This window comes from Chionomys nivalis, chromosome 4 (genome assembly GCF_950005125.1).
Source record: "Chionomys nivalis chromosome 4, mChiNiv1.1, whole genome shotgun sequence".
NCBI classification, from domain to species: Eukaryota; Metazoa; Chordata; class Mammalia; order Rodentia; family Cricetidae; genus Chionomys; species Chionomys nivalis.
In genome coordinates, this window is record NC_080089.1 from 95410717 (window position 1) to 95431979 (window position 21263).

At 43.9% G+C, this 21263-nt stretch overlaps 1 protein-coding gene across 1 annotated transcript; it reads left to right on the forward strand.

The window, feature by feature from the left end:
* The first annotated feature begins 7204 nt into the window (after positions 1–7204).
* On the forward strand, positions 7205–7978 carry LOC130873568 (proline-rich protein 23A3-like). The gene has a single exon (XM_057768406.1). The coding sequence runs from the start codon at positions 7205–7207 to the stop codon at positions 7976–7978; it is 774 nt and encodes a 257-aa protein (XP_057624389.1).
* Positions 7979–21263: the final 13285 nt, after the last annotated feature.

The window sequence follows — 21263 nt, forward strand, 5'->3', positions numbered from 1 at the left end:
AGTTTCTTCAAACTCACCATGTAGGGATAACAATCCAGCCTGAAACCAACAGGAATCTACCTGCCTCTGCTTCCCAAGTGCTGGTATTACAGGCACATGGTACCAAGTCTGACTTCATTGTATACTTTTGTAAATGTGTTTGGTGTATTTTTTCTTTTTGAGACAGGGTTTTTCTGTGTATCTCTGGCTGTCCTGGAACTCACTCTGAAGACTAGTCTGGCCTCAAACTCACAGAAATCTGCCTGCCTCCCGAGTGCTGGAATTAAAGGTTTGAGACAACAATGTCCTGATTTTTTTTAATTTTTGAGACAGTGTTTTATTGATTAACTCTGGCTATCCTTGTAACTCGTTTTGTAGAACAGCCGGGCCCACCTCTGCCTCCCGAGTTCTGGGATTAAAGGTGTGTGCCACCACTGCCTGGCTTGCTGGGTTTTTTTTATTATTCAAGCCACTCTTAACTAATATTAAAATGTACATAAGAAAATGACATACATATACATGTACATATTTATGTATTTTGTATGCATGTATATACAAAGCAATATATATATATGTATATGTACATAAACGCACACATACCACATGAAAGCCTGAATGCCTCTTGGTCAGAAGAGGGCATCGGATTTCCTGCAGAGTTAAAAACAGTTTGAGCTGCCATCTGGGTTCGGGGAATAAAACCAGGATCCTCTATAGTAGCAACCAGTGTTCTAACCACTGGCCCATTCCAAAACTGATCCATATTTTATTATGAAATAAATCAATACTGATAAAGTAGATATCAACATAAAGCTAATTTGGAAACATATCAACAAAGTTTGTCTGGGAACATCAATAATTAGATTTTAAATATTCCAAGCTCATTACCAGTTTTTTTACTCATTTTTCTATTTATGCTCCTCAGTCCTTTTTTCTATCCTTCTTACTTCTTTTCTATTTAAAAAAAAAAAAACACATTTCTGTCTTTGCTTTGCTTGTGTGTGCACGCTAGTGCCCTGGCACCATGTGGATGTCAGAGGCTAACAGGACTCTGTTCTCTTCATCTATCCTGTGGGTCCCAACACTTGAACTCAGGATGTCAGGTCTGGCCTCCATCACCTTTACCCATTGATCCTTCCCACTGGCCCCTCGTTTGTCTTCTTTCTAGACTGCAATGTTCAGTTTTATATGCCTAGGGTTTCCTTGTGTAGCCCAGGCTTGCCTCAGACTTAAAGTTCTTCTGCTGGAGCTTCACGAGTGCTAAGATGATTGGTGTGAGCCACCACCTCTGAGCAGCCTACTGAACAGCCTCAGAAATTCTTTCTTCCATGGCCTATGTGGTAAGTCTTAGCTTATGTCTGGAAATGTTTCACTGACACCTACAAACTTGTGCTATTTTTGCTGTGTTTGCGATTCTAAAATCACATCCATTTTCTCGCATTACTTCAAGATACTGTTCTTTCCTGCTGTTATGTGATGTATGTAAGAAGCCTCCTGGGTAAACAGGGAAGGGTGTAAACGGGAGGTAATGGGGGATGCAAAGATGAGGGATGGGGATGGTCCGTTTATGGGTACGACAGAGAGGGAGAGCAATGAAAGACATATCCTGATAGAAAAGGCCATTATGGGGATAGGGAGAAACCTGTGCCAGAAAAACCTCCAGGAACCCACAAAGATGACACCAGATAATACTCCTAGCAACAGTGGAGATGGTGCCTGCACTGGCCTTCTTCTGTAATCAGATTGGTGACTACCCTAATTGCCACCATAGAGCTTTCATCCAGAAACCGATGGAAGCAGATGCAAAGATCTACAGCACAGCACTGGGCAGAACAGGAAGAAGAGGATGATATATGCAAACAGAGTCGAGATCATGATGGGCAAACCCAGAGACAGATGACCCGAGCCTTCGGGAGCTCATGGACTCTAGAATGGCAACTAGGGAGCCCACATGGGACTCACCTAGGTTCTCTGCGTGTGTGTCACAGTTGTGTAGTTTCTTTTTGTTGGGTCCCAAGCAATCTGTCCCTGGTTCATCAGCTGACTTTTTAGAACCCATTCCCTATGGTGGGTGCCTTACTCAGCCTTGAAGCAGTGGGGAAGAGCTTGGGCCTTCCTCCACCTGATATGGCAGGCCTTGTTGATTCCCCCATAGGAGGCCTTACCATTTCTGAGAAGTGGGTGGGGTAGGCACAGGGAGGAGAGAAAGAAAGGGAAACTGTGGGTGGTATATAAAGTAAGTAAAAAGTTTAAAATTATACAAATAAAATATGAATTTTATCATCTTGAATAAAGTTTCTGTGTTCATACTGCTGTGGCTGTGTAATTAATCTGCTCACTTTAGTTTCACATGGATGAAGTTCTTCATAGAAATCTGTCATTTGGGACTCAGTGAACTACACCTTTGCGTTAATTCCTGCTTCAGGTCTCAATATATGAAATGTCTCAGTGGGCTGGGGATGTAGCTCAGGAATATGAATCCCGAGTCTCTATACGAAAGAGAAGAATAGAAATTGCTCTTTTAGGCCTCTGATCCTTTCTCCAATCTCTGCAAGAGGGACATGGTGTCCTGTTCCATGACGTGCTCCCCCATGTCTCTGTCTATATTTCCAAGCCTTGATTGTAACGTGTTTCTCTCTTACAGTTAGCTGATGCCTCATCCTGTTCAAAATTCTGCTTGTTTTTCTTAGAAGACAGTATTCCCTTAACTGGTGCCTTGTTCATTTCAGAACGTCTAACCAAATGTTCTTTAAACTCAGCTTGGTCTGGGACTGGAGAGATGGGTTAGGGGTTAAGAGCACTGGCTGCTCTTCCAGAGGACCCAGGTCCAATTCACAGCACCCACATAACATCTCACTATCTCTAACTGCAATTCCAAGGGATCCAAAGCTTTCTTCTGGCCTCCTTGGGCACCAGTCAATCATGTGGTACAGTAACACTCATACAGTTAAAACTGTATATACATTATATATATATGTGTGTGTGTGTGTGTGTATACATATATGTGTGTCAGCTCATGCACCAATTGTCTCTGAAGATTCCCTGAGACCATTAGGTTTAGGCATTAAGGAAAATGTGGAATTTAAGCCTTTGATGTAAGCTAAATTAAAACCTGATTTTTCCCTAACCACAGACAAGACCAATTAATATTCGTAGAATTGTCTTGGCCCTAGGCTGACCTTGAAGGTGACATTCTAAGAATTATTAGGATGTGCCTAGCCTTCCAAGTATTCAGATTATAGGTGTGTACTACCATAGTTGGCTATGAACTTAATTTCTTTGGGTAAAAATGATCAATCTCATACACATATTGATCACAATATCCTAAATACTTGATATCAAAATTTAAATAAATTATCCCAGGAAAGTACTTCGGATAGGCATAGACTACCTAACAATTACCCCCTCCCTCCCAGTGCCAAGCACAAGAATAAGAAACCTCTCTCCAAGTTTTTGGTGAGGGAATTCAAGAGACTCCACTAACATAGGTTATTGCCACTGTCCTCGGTTGCCTCCCAGAACTCAAAGGTTAAATGCAATTGCTAAAAATGATGCACACTTTAGACACAGGAATCGAGCAGGAACTGACCTGGAAGCCTCCCCTTTAATGACTAGCACTCATAGCATCCAGAAATGCCTTGCAAGCTACCACTGGAGAAAAGCAATCAATAGTTCTAATCAGATGTAAGTAAGCCTATGAACCACAACAGAGACCAATATGGCAAGATATCCCCAAAGGGTACAATCATCACATTTGCATCGTGGTAGCTACCAACAACTGTGCAATTGCACTTAAAGCCTGCTCAGTATGAGGCCATTCGTACACGGCACTGTAAACCTAGACAACTAACCATGGCTGATGGACCCTAAGGACAGTCACTTTCCTAACAGTATAACTTCTGGCTGCATTCTAAATATTTACCCTTATACCCATGGATAAATGTAGCTCTTCATTTCAATATCTTCATATCAATGAAGCTTCTTTTGCAACAGATAGTGTTCAACTCCAGTTGATACAAGTTGTATTGATCTACAATATAACTTCTACAACAAAAGCTCCGGGAACATCATGGAAGAGGGAGCAGAAAATACTGAGAACCAGGTAAACATGGTGGTCCATGCCTTTCATCCCAGCACTCAGGATTCGGAGGGAGACCGATCTCTGTGACATAATCGCATAATGAGTTCCAGGCCAACCAGAGATACATGGTGAAACACACTCTCTCAAAAAAAAAAAAAAAAAGACATCTGCTGTGAGATATGATGTTCCATATGACAAAAAAAATAAAAGCTACACCCATGAAAACTCCAAATTACGGTCACCTTAACAAGGCCTGCACAGTGACAACAGCAGTTGATACACCAATGAGGATGAGGGAAATCTCACAAGGCCCTACCCCTAGATGAAGAACTGCAGGCGATAACTGGCTCCTGAAAGAGTGAGTCAGTCTTCTTCTGGGATAAGCCCCACAAGTAGTTTATCCAAACCCCAGACATCAGCGCTAAATAAATAAACATGGAAGCAAGGCTAAATGGAGTCAGCAGACTGTATTCATGTGTACATATAAAGATACACATGTGACAATGAAGAGGTCAGAAATTTGCGGTAGACACAAGAGGAGTTAGAGGGAGAGAGGGAGGGGTAGAAATGATGCAAAAATAGTACTCATGTATGAATTTACACACAAAAAAAATAAGTTAAAAAGAAAGGGGACTGGAGAGATGCCTCTGGCTGTAAGAGCACTTGCTGCTCTTCCAGAAGACTCGGGTTTGATTCCCAACACCCACACCGTGGCTCATCCTCAGGGTATGCAGTGCTCTCTTCTGGAGTCCATAAAACATTACACGCATGTGGTACACAGACATACATGCTGAAAAAAGACCCATATATACAAAATAATTATAAATTTAATAGATCATAGTGCAGTCCTTGCTATTCAGGAAGCATGTACACAATTGTTCCACTTGTTTTTTTTTTTATTACTTAAAAAAATAAATAGCCGAGCGGTGGTGGCACACGCCTTTAATCCCAGCACTCGGGAGGCAGAGGCAGGAGGATTTCTGTGAGTTCGAGGCCAGCCTGGTCTACAAGAGCTAGTTCCAGGACAGGAACCAAAAAGCTACGGAGAAAGAAACCCTGTCTCGAAAAATCCAAAATAAATAAATGAATAATAAAGTAGAAAAAATACCAATTCAAAATCCCACTCCCTCCCTTCCTCCACCTCTCCTCCCACTCCCCTCCACACACCCTTCCACCTCACCCCCTCCAATCCTAAGAGAGGGCAATGCACCCCACTCTGTGGAAAGTCCAAAGCCCTCCTCCCTACTACATCTAGGTTGAGCAAGGTATATATCCAAAGAGAATAGGATCCCAAGAAGCCAGTACGTGCAGTTAGAGGCAAATCCCAGTATCACTATCAGTTTTTAAAGTATTTTTTGGTCCAGCAGTGGTAGCTAGCACACACCTTTAATCCCAGCACTTGTGAGTCAGAAGCAGACAGATCTGAGTCTGCCTGGTCTACAGAGCAAGTTCCAGGGCTACACAGAGAAACCCTGTCTCGAAAAACTAAAATCAGGGAAAAAAAACACTTTTTCTAAAGCTGGAGAAGGGGATTTTCTATTTAGTTTGGGCAGTGGTTCTCAACCTTCCTAATGCTGAGACCCTTTAATACAGTTCTCATGTTGTGGTGACTGCCCAATCATAAAATTATTTCATTGCTACTTCATAACTATAATTTTTTGCTGTTGCAAATCATAATGCAAATATCTGCCATGTAAGATGTCTGTTATGTGACCCCTGGGAAAGGGTCATTGGACCCCCAGGGTTGCACCCCACGTGTTTAGAACCACAGGTTTAGAGGCCAAGAGCAAGCAGAAAATCCGCTGAATTCAGCTCTAGGCGTGGCATAAAGCCACTTCTGGTACACGACTTTTGATTCCAGTACTTGGGAGTTGGAAGCACTCCATTACACAATCAAGTCCAGGCCTGAAGCGTAACATGTAAGAGACCCTTTCACAGAAGGAAAAAAAAAAGTTTTTATTTTCATTTTTCTATTTTTTTCATTTTTTACTTATTTTTTGAGACAGGGTTGCCCTGTAGATTTGGAGCCTGTTCAGGAACTAGCTCTTGTAGATCAGGCTGGCCTCAAACTCACAGAGATCTGCCTGCCTCTGCCTCCCGAGTGCTGGGATTAAAGGCGTGTGCCACCATCACCTGGCTTCTTTTTGAATTTTTATTACATTTATTTGTCATGTATATGTATGTTCCACAGCGTACCATCATGTAGGACCAAGACCGAACGCACGTCATCAGGAGCTGGGAAAAGAGAGCGTTTACCTATCAAGCCCTCTCTGGGCCAGATTTGTTTTGTTTTATTGTTTGTGAGACCATGTGTCACCCTGCCGTTCATGTTGGCCTCAGACACAATATTCTCTTTACCTCAGTCTCCGGAATGAGAGATTTACCAGCTGCGCGAAGACACGTATGATCTCAGCCGTGAGTACTTCACGTCTCACATCAGGCCCAACTACCTCGTAACCCATTCTCTAAACACAGGGTAGGAAACGCAAAAGCAATTTTAAATGGCATTTAACTGAGGTGGGGGTAGGGTTAAGGAGCGCAAGTTTTTCAGTGCTCTTTTGAACACCCGAAACCACAAGCGTTCTAGTCACGAGCCATCTTGAAATTCTATTCCTGCTGGGTCAAGTGGTGAAACCTGTTCTGCTTCCTATAGGACAAAAAAAAAAAAAAAAAAAGTAGAGCCGGGCGATGGTGGCACACGCCTTTAATCCCAGCACTCGGGAGGCAGAGGCAGGCGGATCTCTGTGGGTTCGAGACCAGCCTGGTCTACAAGAGCTAGTTCCAGGACAGGCTCCAAAACCACAGAGAAACCCTGTCTCGAAAAACAAACAAACAAAAAAAGTATTACCCAAGTACAGCCAAGACTATTGGTCAGTCCGACACTCCTGGGCGGAGCCTCCAGGACGCAGGCTCCCGAAGGCGCAGCCTAACCTGACCTTTTCCGTCTTGACCTGGGTTCCGGTTCATCCTTTGAAAACTGATTGACGTCTAGTCGTATCCGGCTTTGCGTGCCCAAGCTCCGAGATTTCCCTGCGCTAGGCGGAGCCCAGGTGCCCAGAGCGCCAGACTTTAGCCGCCCCGTCGCACCTATCCGCGCCGCCCTCCGCGCCGCCCTCCTCGCCTCTCCAACCCCGCATCACCACCAGCATGCTGGGAGCGCGGCCCCTCAGCCCAGGCGCCGACCCCGAACCCTGCTGTACACCGCAGCCACAAGAACCCAGCCCTGCCGAGCAACACGGCCTCCAAGAGCCCCCGGCGACACCCGACCTGGAAGAGCCCGCCGGGTCCGCCAGCCATGTGCCCACTTCCGTGGTGTACCTGGCCGCCGGCTCTGCCGTGCAACTGCAGGTGGATGACGTCGACCTACTGCTGGAGCCGAATCTCACCTCGGTCCTGGAAGTGGAGCTCCCCGAACACACCATCATCCTGGTGCCCGAGGGCCTCCAGGCTCCAGACCATCTTGGACAGCCTGGGTTCTTGTCAGCCACCCCGCAGGGGGGCGATGGCCTGGAAATGCCAGAGGACGACCTTCTAGTCCTCCAGCCGGGATCCTCCTGTCAGTTCATTCTAGAAGATTCCTACCAAGAGGAATCCTTTGATGAGGATGAGGACTCTGGCTCCCTTTCACCATGCATGGATCCTCCAGCTGGTCAGGCAAGTGAGCACTTTTCCTCCACCATCAGGATGCCCAGTCCTTGGCCTCAGGGCCACGTCCCAGAACCATATCCTTCAGGGTCTTCCCCTAATGCAGAGCCATATTCTCCAAGGTCTGTCTGGGACCAGGACAGCTATCTGCTGGGACCCTTCCCCAGCTCACCCCTGCAGCCTCTGCCTCCATCTCCTTCAAATCCCCAAGAGCAGCGTCCTCCATCCTCTCCACCGGCCCCGTGCAAGGCCAGGAAGCGACTGTTCTGTGAATGAACTGCGCTGCACAAATCCTGATGCCCCTCAAGTGAGAGGTTTCTCCGCCCCTAGATGCAAGACACTTAGTCACCATTTTAGGAATAAAAGTGCCACTCTCGTTGACCTAAAGTACCATAGACTCTTGCCGACGGCCTTAACAGATTCCTAGAAGTTCTAGTGGTAAATTATCAACACCCTCTGTTTACCTGTTAATTCTCTACCCAAGAAATAAGTAGATTTCTTATTCTTTCGGTGGCCTTTATTGTTTTCCACATGAGTTTTTGAAGAGTTGGACAACACTCAACCCCTTGGGTGTTTCGGGCTGCTCTCTTGAGAAATGGCCCAGAACCATGATGAGCTATGACATTTACTTACTTGAATGTGCAGTGTTCTCAGCAATCTCCGAAGCTACTGGTAGAATCTTCCTTTTCTGTCTCTTCTTTATAGATGAGATTTATGGTGAATTTTACAGGCTGTTTTCAGCACGCACTGGGATATGCATTTGCTTTCTTTTTCTTTTGTTTGTTGTTTTATTTATATACTTATTTTTAGGCAAGATCTTACTATGTATCTCTGGCAGTCTTAGAACTCACTCTGTAGACCAATGTGGCCTTGAACTCACAGAGATCCACCTGCCTCTGCCTCCCAAGTGCTAGGATCAAATACCTGTGTATGCATTTTTTTTTAGTATGTTCACATCAAAATTTCACCAGTAAGCTGATGGAAAATGTTTTTGTTATTATTATCGCATGTTATTTTATGTTTTAAACTCTCAAATAATTTTCTCCAGTAAACCTAAGTTGTAATGTTTTGTATGCAGTTACCATATTTGCCTTGTTTTATTTATTTATTTTTTTTTATTTTTTATTTTTAAAAAGTTACTGGTAAAGGTGAAGTCTACAAGATCATTCCTAAAATCACAGCTGTTCAGAATTCCCAGCTTACTGAACCAAATCTTTCCTCTCTGTTCCCCGGCTAATCACTATATATATATAGTTTTGTGCGTGTATGTATGTAAGGTATGTGTATAAATGTGTGTGTATGCTTTTAATTTCTTTTTGCATTAATGCATACTTAACGTAAGGCAAGGAGTCTAATACAGTTATGTCTCTAGTTCTCTCCTTTGTATTTGTGACTGGGTCTCACTAAGTTGCCCAGGCTAGCACTGAACTCATTCTTCAACCTAGAGCTACCTTGAATATGAAATCCTCTGCCATCAGCCACCAGAGGAGCTGAGATTATGGGCCAGAGCCTAGCTCTTACACACAGCTTTTTTAACTGTTTAGTTTATGATTGATGTATGTTTGGCTGAATGTGTGTGATTTGTGTGTGAGTTCAGGACCACGTGTGCCATGGTGTGTCTGTGCCACAGCACACTGTGGAAGTCAGAGGCCCGATCTGAATTCAGTTCTCTGCTTTAGCATGAGTTCATCAGATCGATTGAGGTCATCAGACCTGGATAGTGAATGCTTTTCCCCATTGATCCCATCTTAGTGGCACAAAAACTATGCTTTCATAGTTATCTCCCGTGTCCATCCTGTCTTGGTTCTGTAGCCATGAGTTTGCGTGGTAAATTCTTAGAATTGTATGCTTGAAAATGGCCTGATTACATCCTCACTTTTTTTCAGGATTCTAAAATTTATTTAACCTGAGACAGAAATGACAGAGTAAAAATCAATAGCCTGTCAATCACTGGATGATTTTTTTTTACTAAAGTTTATTCTTAAATGCACAGTAGACACCAACACAGTGCTGTACTCTAGACACTGGTGGGAGAAACAACTGGTACGGCACCCGGAAGTTTCCGTAGAAGTGGAAAGAATCCAGGGGCACCAGCATCTCAGGTCAAACATAAGAAATAAAACCACTCATCTTTGTTCTGCCTATGACCAAGGCCCCCTCCCTGCAGGCTTCTCATTTAGCTCCTGGAGTTTCTTCTGCTCTTTTTGTCCATCTCTGCCGGAAACTTTGAACTTCCTCCTCTGTCTCACTAGCATGTCCATGGGCTGGCTTCAGGCTTCTAGCCACCTTTGTGGAGGATGTGGTGTCTGTGGTCTGTTCCCCAGCCCTTGATTCTACACATAGTTACTCTTAATTCTAGCATGACTCTTGAGTACATTAAATAGACTAATTTAGTGTCTCACCGTTTTTTGTTTTTTGAGTTTTTTTTTTTTTTGGCTTAAATAAATGGTCATCTGCTGAATAAAATACTGTGTGGGGTTTTTTGGTTTTGTACATTTCAATTTGGGAGATTTGAAGTATTTTGTTCTTGATTTTTTTTTTCTTCGTAACAGGCGCTGAGTAGCCCAGGCTGTTCCTGAAGCCCTGATCTTGCTTTAGCTTTCCAAGTCTCAGGATGACAGGTGTGTGCTACCCCATCTGGCTTCATTTTACCATACTTAAAATACTGTTTGGTTTCTTCATGTCACAGTGTGGTTGTAATGTGTCCACAAGGAGCTACTTCTATGTGGCATGACTGAATGTAGTTGACTGTAGTATTTAGAATTATCTTTTACCTGAAATCCCACCAAAGACTCTGTCTTGGAGTGTCCCACCCATCCATCCTCGGGTTGAAAATTCAGTCAAATATATGATGGCAGCGCTCAGTCTATCTTTTAGGACTCATTTTTTTTTGTTGTTGTTTTTGTTTTTTTTTTTGGTTTGTTTGTTTTGGTTTTTTTTTTTTTTTTGGTTTTTCGAGACAGGGTTTCTCTGTGGTTTTGGAGCCTATCCTGGAACTAGCTCTTGTAGACCAGGCTGGTCTCGAACTCACAGAGATCCGCCTGCCTCTGCCTCCCGAGTGCTGGGATTAAAGGCGTGCGCCACCACCACCTGGCCAGGACTCATTGTTTTAGTAACTTTTCTGCTGCTGTGATAAAAATATGATCAAAGGCAACACAGGGGCGTTTATTTTAGCTTACGGCTTCAGAGGGCAGGAATTCGGAACGGCAGGGAAGGCATGGCATGGCTACCAGAGCGATGGGCTGCCTTATCACGTTTTCTACACTCTACACACAGGAAGCAGAGGGAGGGCAGAAAGTAGGGTAAGGCCGGAAACTCAAAGCCACTGTCTTTAAATTAAGGCCACAGTGTAATGGAAAAATTTAAAAAGCTGCAGGATCCCCGGTGGTGGCAGGCAGCAGAAATGCTGCAGGTCTCCAAGCGATGGCAGGCAGAGGGCAGAGGGTCCCCAGAGCAGCCAGTCCCAGGCAGGGACAGGGCACGAGACTGCGCATGCGCGGCAGGTCTCCCGTGGCGAGCCATATGGCAGCGGCAGCTGAGAGACAGACCATGCAGAGGGAGGTTATATATTTATTTAGTGGTTATGGAAGGGAGGGGAGAGGAGAGAAGGGAGAGGCGGAAAACAGAGAACTCAGGCTGGAAGCTGAAGATCTGCCTGTCTCAGCAGATGGGGGAGGGAGTGGGTGTGGCTTGTCTCTTAAAGAGACAGAACAATCATTACACACAGAGTCTTTAAATTTCCCTCTGAAACTTCACAAGCCAGGCCTCCATATTCTGCACTGCTCTCTACATTCTTTCTTCCCAGCTCCCAAAGAATATCCCATTGAGGTCTCAATGTTTAATGGCTTTTCTAGCCCAAGGTTTTAAAGTCCTTCCACAATCTTCTCCAAAGTGTGGCCAGGTCTGTCGCAGTAATACCCCACCATGCTGTTATCAGCTTGTCTTAGTCAGGGTTTCTATTGCCCCAACAAATCACCATGACTGAAAAGCCAGTTGGGAGGACAGGGTTCATTCACTTGATGCTTCCACGTTGCTGTTCATCGCCAAAGGACATCAGGACAGGGACCTGGAGGCAGGAGCTGATGCAGAGACCACGAAGGAGTGCTGCTGACTGGCTTGCTACTCTGCTCAGCCTGCTTTCCACCAGCCCAGGGATGACAGCACTCAAAATGGGCTGGGCCCTCGCATATTGATCACTAATTGAGAAAACGCCTTAAGCTGGGTCTCATGGAGACATTTTCTCAACTGAGGCTCCTTCACCTCTGATGACTCTAGCTTGTGTCAAGTTGACATAAAACACAGCCAGTGCAGCCACCTCTGTGACCCATTTCCCTCTAGCAAGGTTCCACTTCTTAAAGATTCCAGATCTCCTAAAATAGTACCTCTGACTGTGCCTAAGTGTGCAAACCTGTGAAGCCATAAGGAGACATTTCTCGTAATTCTTAACATTATATGATTATAACATAATAACTATTCGTTAGTTCATTCTAGAATTCTATTAATAATATATCTAAGAAAATTCTCATTTCAAGATTGCATTAATTTTCCAAGGTATTTATCTCCTTATTTTAAAACTTCCCCTTAAAGTCATAGGTTTGTTCTGTGGATGTTACTTTGATAATACATTTTACCTTTTTTGTAAATATATTTATTCTTCATCATATTGGATTATCTCAATACTCAGCAGTTTTCTTTGGTGGACACAGTGGGAGTGGGAGTTTATTTTTTTTCATCCTGCATTTTCTTTTAACTTTTATTGGTTCTTTATGGATTTCACATCGTACATTCTGCATTCTGATCCCACTTATCTCCCCAGCCCCTCGCAACCTCCCCCAATCAAAACCAAATTTAAAAGAAAAACCCAAACAAAAGAAAGAAAACAGAGCAGGAAGGAGAATCTTGTCGTGGAAGCTGCCATGTGGCCCGTTGATACACAGTTTATCCCTTAGTCCATTCGTGTTTGCTTGAAAGTGTCATTGCCATAAGTCATTGGTCTGGCTCAAGGCCTCTGTTTTCCAGGCTCTCCCTGGGGCTCCTCATGAATATCCTGTTGCTGTTCTGTGTCGCTGAGAGCCTGCTGTTTGGATCTGCACGTTCACCGCCTTCACGTGCAATGTGGTTGTCGGGATGGGCCGTCCTGCCTTTTCCATTCGCCTGCCTGCATTCCGGTGGCTCACTCCCCCTCGGAAGGTCTGCAGCGCATCTCTAAAGCTGAAGCGGTTCCACGGTTGCTTTTCACAATTTGTTTGACGATGGGCAAGCATTCAGCTCCTTGTAGGAATGGCAGTCTTTAATACCACAACTTGTATTTTCAGTTCAATGAATACATTAAAAGGTCAACTAGTTAGCCAACAGCTGGATTTACTACTCATTTTCTGGTTCCCCTTTGGGATGGAGGTGATAGTGGTACCTTTCTTTTAAAATAGATGTTGGGTATAATAACATCCCGTTATTAGCCAGTAGGAAACTTTACATGCTGCAGCGCTAAGCTGCCAGGCAAGATATGCCCACTGATGCAATATTGGTTGGAAGGCCGTAGGGGTAAACAACTGATTTTGTATTAACTTTGAGACTTGTTCCACAGGTAGAAATTAATGCCTTGAATACAAGTAAGTTTGATTAAAGATCCATGGCTTGGAAGTCATAGGTCCTGGGGTGGAACCTAATGTTGTTGTATTAATAAATAGATTTGTTGCCAAACTGCCTTCTAAATATTTATATTTATACATATAGACCGCTGCTACTTTCAGCCTTGACCAAGAAAGCTTCTCTCTGCAGTGGTTAACAGCCAATACAGAAACCCACAGCTCACAGTGCTAAGAATAAGTGAGTATCTTGTGTTCAGCCCTAGTGGGACATCCGTGTCAGCCACACCCCCAGGGGCACCATGACAACAATACAGAAAAGGAGGTGGGAAGACTGCAAACTGGAGGTGAGGAGGGGCTGTGCAGTGCTGACGTATGGACACGATGTGGCCACTGCAGCTCATTAGCTGTTGTTGTCTGCACAAGACATGCACGGGATTAAGCACATGAGGTCAGACAACATTACAACAGGCAGTATCAATTGAGCCCAGAAGAGGAGGAGGGGATGAGAAGACGTGAAGTAGGAAGTGGGACATGTTAGAGGTGCCTAGAGCGAATAAGGGAGAGTTGGAAATGCATGTGAACAAGATACATTATTTACATGTATGAAATTGTCAAAGAATACCTAAAAGACACTGTTAAAAATTGAAAAACAAAATGGAGGCTGACATGTCTTGTGGGATACTTTTTTTTTCTGGCTACATGAAACATGACAGATAGCATAACCAGGAGAGCATGTGGTGATGCAGGGAGCCAGAGAAACACAGTGACCTGCTTCTCTCCTTTTATAGCAGCCCACTCTTACAAAACCGGGTTCCTGCTACAGCTGCATTAGTCTTCTTGAGAGTCGTGCCTCCAACAAGCTAATTAGTTTCCACTCTGCTCTAACAAATCATCCAGCAAAAGCAGTTTTAAGAAGGGAGGGTTTTGGTTTTGGTTGTTGTGGTCTTTTGTTTTGGCTCACAGTTCAGATATACAGTCCGTCATGGTAGGGAGTAGCAGGAGCTTGAAGCATCTGGTTCCATCATTTTTGCTGAAGTGAGGGGCGATGGTGCCACCCAGCTCCCTTACACCTCTGCGTTCCATCTAGGACACCTGCACCTAGGATCGGTTTCTCACCTTGTTTAATCCAGGAGAGAACCCCTCACAGAACTTACTGTGGATTAATTTCCATGGGGATTCTAAACCCCATCAAGATGGCACCAGCATTAGCCATCAGAGATCTCCTCCCTTGGAAATTTGATACCCAATGCATCACTTTTGTTTTGTTTCTGTATTTTCAAGAAAAGGTTTCCCTGTAGCTTTGGAACCTGTCCTGGAATGCACTCTGTAGACCAGGCTGGCCTCGAACTCACAGAGATCTACCTGTCTCTGCCTCTCAAGTTCTTGGATTAAAAGCATGCACTACCACCACCTGTTGTTGGAGGCTGCTCATTTGTTTCCCAGCTGCCCAGACCCAAAATAATCACTCAGAAACTATATTAAATCACTGCTTGATCAATCACTTAAGTGTATCACTAGCTAGTTCTTATATCTTAAATTAACCCGTTTCTATTAATCTGTGTATCGCCACAAACTGTGGCTTACTGGGCAACATTCCAGCATTTGCCTCCTCCAGCGGCTACATGGGGCTACATGGCGTCTCACTGACTCCACCTACATTCTCCCAGCATTCAGTTTAATTTTTCCACCTAGCTCTATTCTGCCCTATCACAGACCAAAGCAGCTTCTTTATTCTTTAACCAAATAAAAGCAACACATATACATCATCTCCCCTTTTCTGTCTAAATAAAAAGAAAGGTTTTAACTTAAAAAAAACTGTCTTTTTTTCATTATACATACCAATACAAGTTTCCACTCTCTCTTCCCTCCACACACCTTCCCACCCCACCCCCTCCAGTTCTCAGAGAGGGTAAGGTACATTGCTTTGTGGAAGGTACAAGGCCCTCCCTACTATATCTACACTGAGCAAGGTATCCATCCAAAGAGAATAGGTTCCCAAAAAACCAGTACATGCAGTAGGGATAAATCCTGGTGCCACTGCCAGTGGCCCCTCAGTCTGCCCCAGTCATGCAACTGTCAACCACAATCAGAGGAACTAGTTTGGTCCTATGCTTGTTCCTTCCCAGTCTGGCTGGAGTTTGTGAGCTCCCATTAGCTCAGGTAGACTGTTTCAGTGGGTGTACCCATCATGGTGTTGACCTCTTTGCTCATATTCTCATTCCTCCCACTCTTCAACTGGACTTTGGGAGCTCAGTCCAGTGCTTCAATGTGGGTCTCTGCCTCTGTTTTCATCAGTTGCTGGATGAAGGTTCTATGGTGATATTTAAGATATTCAACAGTCTGACTACAGGGCAAGTCAATGGGAGGCCTGGCAAAAGGCAAACTAACCTTCTCTGGGGAGAATACACTAGTACCCAGGACTAACTTTCTTGCTAGGGACAATAGTCCAGGAACTCTAAGCCCTGAATCTGTTGGACCCTAGAGTCCAATCACGGAGGAGGAGTTGCCCCAAACCATCTCTCACACCACAGCTGGTGTAAAAGCATGAGGATTTTATTAATTCTGTCATGATAGGGTCTTTCAGCATTAGAGAGGCCAGAAAGACCCCAAATTGCTGGTATAGGCTACTTTTAAAGGAAAAAGCCATAGAAGCAAGGCAGGTGTCTGGGGTTGTTTTTTGACTATTATGATTGGCTTATTCAAAAAGGGCTATTACCAATAATTGGCTGGAGGGCAGTTGCCAGGTCAGATGAGGTAAGGGGAAACATCTGAGGGTCACTTTGACCCCTTTCCCAGGGGCTGAGTCAAATTAAGTCTCCAGGAGGCCTCCCACCTGGCACATACATCAGGAACTGAGTCAACATCTTAAAGGTTATCTTGCCCCAATTTCTGGAGAACATTCTCGAAGACTAATTGTTAGATTCCTGGTTCCCAGGGAAGGGGGGGGGCAGGCACTACTGCTGAGAGGCCTCAGAGTTGTCAGAAATGGCTTTAGAGTTATTTTAAAGTTCTACAAATCAAAAGCCAAAGATCACATAAGGAAACAAAACACTAGAAAAATAAGGGAAAGGAGAAGCAGACCTTCAAGTGGTAAAGAAATTATCCATTGTAAATATCTGTAATGTGATTTGATGGAGGCCAAAAAAGAGAAAAATATGACTATAACCATGGCAAATAAGCCTCTGTGAAGCATCCTGCATAAACATTGAAACACAACCGTAAGGAAGGAGTCAAACAACAAATTAGGGAAAAGTAAACCATGAGATAAGTGAGAAATATAAAATATGAAATTGAGCTGGGGCAATGGACAGTGGGAGCTGTTCTAGCAGATGCTCATTGGCAGTGAGAGAGCGGGCACTGAGAACGTTATTTATTTAAAAGGAATGGAAAGACTTTGAGAGAATTTTTTTATTTAATAGATAATGAGTTCAGTTGGGCACACGTGTAATTTGAGGTGCCTGTTCCATACCAAATGTGGATATTGACCAAAATATGGCAAGTGAGATTTCGGTTGAAGGAAAATGGTACAAGATGGAGATAAATACCTATTTTAATAATAATCATATTTTAAAATCATCTGTAGAAATGACAGTGTAGAAGATAATGATCAAAGAACAAGAAGCACAAGCAGTCAGGCAACTGGCAGGAGGGGTCCTGGAGCTGGAAGAGGGTAGAGGGGGCTACACCAGGAAAGAGCAGTGGACAGTAGAACTCCTGGAAAGAACAGGGCCACGGAAGAGAACACGAGCCCCATTGTGAAAACCTGCAGGGAAAGGAAGGCACTCAGAGGAGACAGCTTCAATGAGAGTAGGAAGAGCAATGTGAAGAGGTTGAAGATGCCTGGACTTTCCAATTGCTATGACTCCAGAAATGAAAGAAAGTATCAGAGGTGGACAATGGGCTGCTGGGGGAGGGGGAAAAGCTATTTACAGAAAGTCTGAAACTTTTAGTCTAGCAAAAGAGGAATGACCACATTCCTACCTGGATGAAGGATAAAAGACATGACGAGATCAGTGCTCAGGACACCTCTGAAGACAGATGTAAGTAACACCTACAGTGCCGTACAAAGAATGTATACATTCTGATTAGAGTGTCCTAAATGAAGAAACACAGCTCTGAAAAGGATAAATAGGCAGACATTACTGTAAGTCAACAAAACACCAAATGCTAAGGGAAAAAGAAGACACATACAAGGGGCCAGAGAGAGGTGGCCCAGAGATTAAGAGCACTGATTGCTCTTCCACAGTACCCCAGCACCATGTGGCGGCTCATGACTGTAACTCCAGTTCCAGGGGATCTGACAACCTCACACAGACATACATGCAGGCAAAACACCAATGCATATAAAACTTTTTTTAAAAGAAAGAATAAAGAAAAATTAACATTTTTAAAAAATAAAAAAATATGTACAGATAAAGTACATTTGATCTCAATTAGGAAAAAAACATTAAAAGAAAAGATTTGCAGAAAAAGCAGATAACTACAAAGGAGAAAAAATCCACTAGAAAACTGATTTCTCTGGGCTGGAGAGATGGCTCAGTGGCTAAAAGCATTTATTGACTGCTCTTCCAAACAGCCCTAGTTCAATTCTTAGCGCCCATACAACTAGTTGCAGCTTCAGGGGCTCTAACGCCCTCTTCTGGATCTCATAGGCACTGCATGCAGTTTGTGTAAAGACATTCAGTCACTCATGAACATAAAATGAAAACTAAAATCTCAAAACAAACAAACGAAACACGGAAGTCAGAAGGTAGTGGAATAACAGTGGGTTAAGAGGCAGATGGTCTCCTCTCCTGGATCTGGGAGGAGCCATGTAAGGACGATGGTGTTTTTTCTGCATTTCTTCAGCCTTGTCAATCTCTTCCATTACCTCGAGAGAATGTTGTGTATGCAGGAAACAGCTACACAAGAATACTTCTGTCGTAAATATTTCAAACTTACTAATAAGAAACTATCTGAGTATTTTGTTTTCCTCTGTTATGTAGATTGGTCTGGCTGCAGTTTACAAAGATCCTCCTGCTTGTTAAGCCTTATAAGTGCCGGGAGTGAAGACATGCTCCCACCAAAACGCTGTGAAAGGGTATTTTAAATGTTCTCACACAGACAAGAAGAGATTTCAATGAGAGGTAATAATAGGCCAATGAATTATTTCCATCATTCCAAGCTATCAAACTGACTATCTATCAAAGCTCCACACTATACCTATAAATATACACACTTTCTAATTGACAACGGAGACTCATTTTAAGGAAATATAAGGCAAAATTTTGGTGAGCTTGTGATAGGACAGTTGGGTTTGCATATGAGAGGTGAATCCTGGGCTATTTCTAATCATTGAACATGTTGAAGTGGGGAGCCCCACCCTCCATCCAGTCCTTTTGCAGTGGAAAGATCACCAGCATAGCAAGTGAAGGTATGATATACATTCCATCGTTTGGGGGGAGGACACACTCCATCCCAAGACCAAGGTTATCCTCACTCCATCATGAGTTTTACAACAATTGGGATGGTTACAGGACGTGGTGAAAAGATGCTAGAGGGAAATCAAAATCTATTCCTCACAGTTGTAAGAATGTCAAAGTGATATCTAGTATTTTGTAAGATGTTAGGAGAAGGAAAGAACAAAACTAGGGGAAACTTTGGGGAGATTTTTTCCAAAGAGGTTACTCGCCAGGGCAGACAGTGATCACACGACTGTCCTCCTGTCTTTTAAAGTAGTTTCCAATTGGATATCAATATATTCATGGAGTCAATACAGAGACATATCACTTAAGTGGTGAGGAAATTTCAGTGAAAAAGCAACTGAGGAAGTGTGGCGACTTGCCTATCAACTGAGGGCCACACAGCAGGAACACCGCACACAGGACTGCGTCAGCTGACCCCCATTAGGTATAAATACATACATACATGCACAAACACAGACATTATCATAAGAAGGGGCCGGAATGTCACCATGAACTATAGTGCTTCTCAGAATGTGTGCTAATATGTTCGAAGAGGAGAGAGTAAAGAAAGAGAAAGAGAACGGAGAGGGAGAGGAAGACAGTCAGAAAGAGTAAACATGGTATCAAGTGTCAAACACAGAATACAACAAGATGACAGAAATGGAAGGGATAATATCAAATGTTCCACTTATATAAAAAGCAGGTCTGTGCTTAATTATCGATTTCAAAACCAACAACTTATCCACTTTGAGAGTTTCCTACCTGTGTGAACTGGGAGGATCCGCAAACTAAATCCTGGGGACTTGAATTCAAGCTGGCTAGCAGGCTGGCCTTGAAATCCTGGGAATGCAAATTGGTCATGGACACGCCCAGTAGCAGGCTGGTCTTGAACTGCTAATCACCCTGTCCTTTTCTCCCATCCCGGGATTATGGGTGTCCTAAATCCTCACATTAATCCATTTTGGATTCCATTAGGGGCTCAAGCCCATTGGCCTCCAGCACGCTAGGCAAACACTCTATCGTTGAGGTATTGCCCTAGATCAGTTATTCACTCAGTGACACATATGTCCTTGTCGACTTTCAATTCCAAAAAGGCATAGTAAAAATCAAAAAATCCACTTGTATTACCAAGCTTGACCTTCCATGAAAAGCTGAAGTGTCACCTTGTTAATTTCCGTTTCAATTTGAATTTACAAATTAAGAAAATCTCTAGGACCTCTTAAGTGTGGGTGGGACAAGGAACTCACTTGACTGTGGTAGGGGGCGGGCAAAGAGTTTTCGTGTGGTTCTGTATGTACACTGGCAAATAAAGGCAATACAAACTGTAGGACATCTACGGGTTGATTCCTTCTTTGATCCGCTACCAACAACGACAACAACAACTTCACACTAAAACACACACACACACACAAAAGCAGGCAGGCGGTCACACTCATGCGCACTTGCACTCTTCAGAAGCCTCCAAGGCCACCGTGCAGGACCAAGAGGTGCCTGTTCTAGAAAAGGGACGACGACTGCACCCCAACAAACAACACCTTGGACATTTATCTGGCCTCCCTAGGGGATTCCCAGGGTGCCCCGAGACACCCAGTAACCTGCCATTGAGACTGGGCGAACAGCGAGTACTTTTCACTGCACATTATGGAGGGGAGAAGAGAAGGACTTGGAGAAGGGTGCAGACACTGGATCTCACCCCTCAAGCTCAAAAGCTGCCTTGCAGAGACAGAAAGTTCTCTTCCAGTTCTGGACTTCATCTCAAAACCTTCCCTGCCATCTCCTCTGCACGAGTACTTCCCTCTAAGAACCCTCGGTGACCCAAGCATGGATCTCAGGAACTAAGGCAGCACTGCCATTGCTAGGCTGCCAGTCTCCTTTCTGTGTGCTCCTGACAGGAAGGAGAATTGTGCCTGCATTGGTCCCCCTGGACAGTTCAAGCTGCTCTCTGGGGAACAGACAAATACCCCAGTCGAAGAAGATGTTTCCTTGCCCAGAGTGGACGATGATTCTTGGCTTCTTAGCAGCCATCCCTTCACCTGCTGGACTGGTTTCTCTTCACAGACTCTTCATGACAATCAGGGCTACACGGAAGAACTCTTACTTGAAAAATAATCAAAGAGACAGACAGACAGGCAGGCAGGCAGGAGAGCTACTGAATAAAGTCCTGTTTATGGCGATTTAGTTCGCTGCTCTTGAGAAGCCAAAAATACCAGATCTCTGTGAAGTCCGGCTTACTATCCAACAAACTAAAACTCAATTCTTACAGCAAAATGCTTTTTTTTTAAAAAGCAATGTTTCTAATTCCAACATCACTTATTACTAATAAAATATGTAGACCATACAATATGGTGTGGGAAAAATGGCTTCATAAGAGAGAGATTTGTCTCTGTATATGTGTGTGTGTGTGTATGTGTGTGTGTGAATGAAAAAGGGAGAATGAGGAGTGCGTACAACATGGGTGGGTGGTGGGGCATGCCTGTCATCCAGGGAAAGGCAGATGACCCAGGAGTTGGAGCCCACACTCAGAATCAG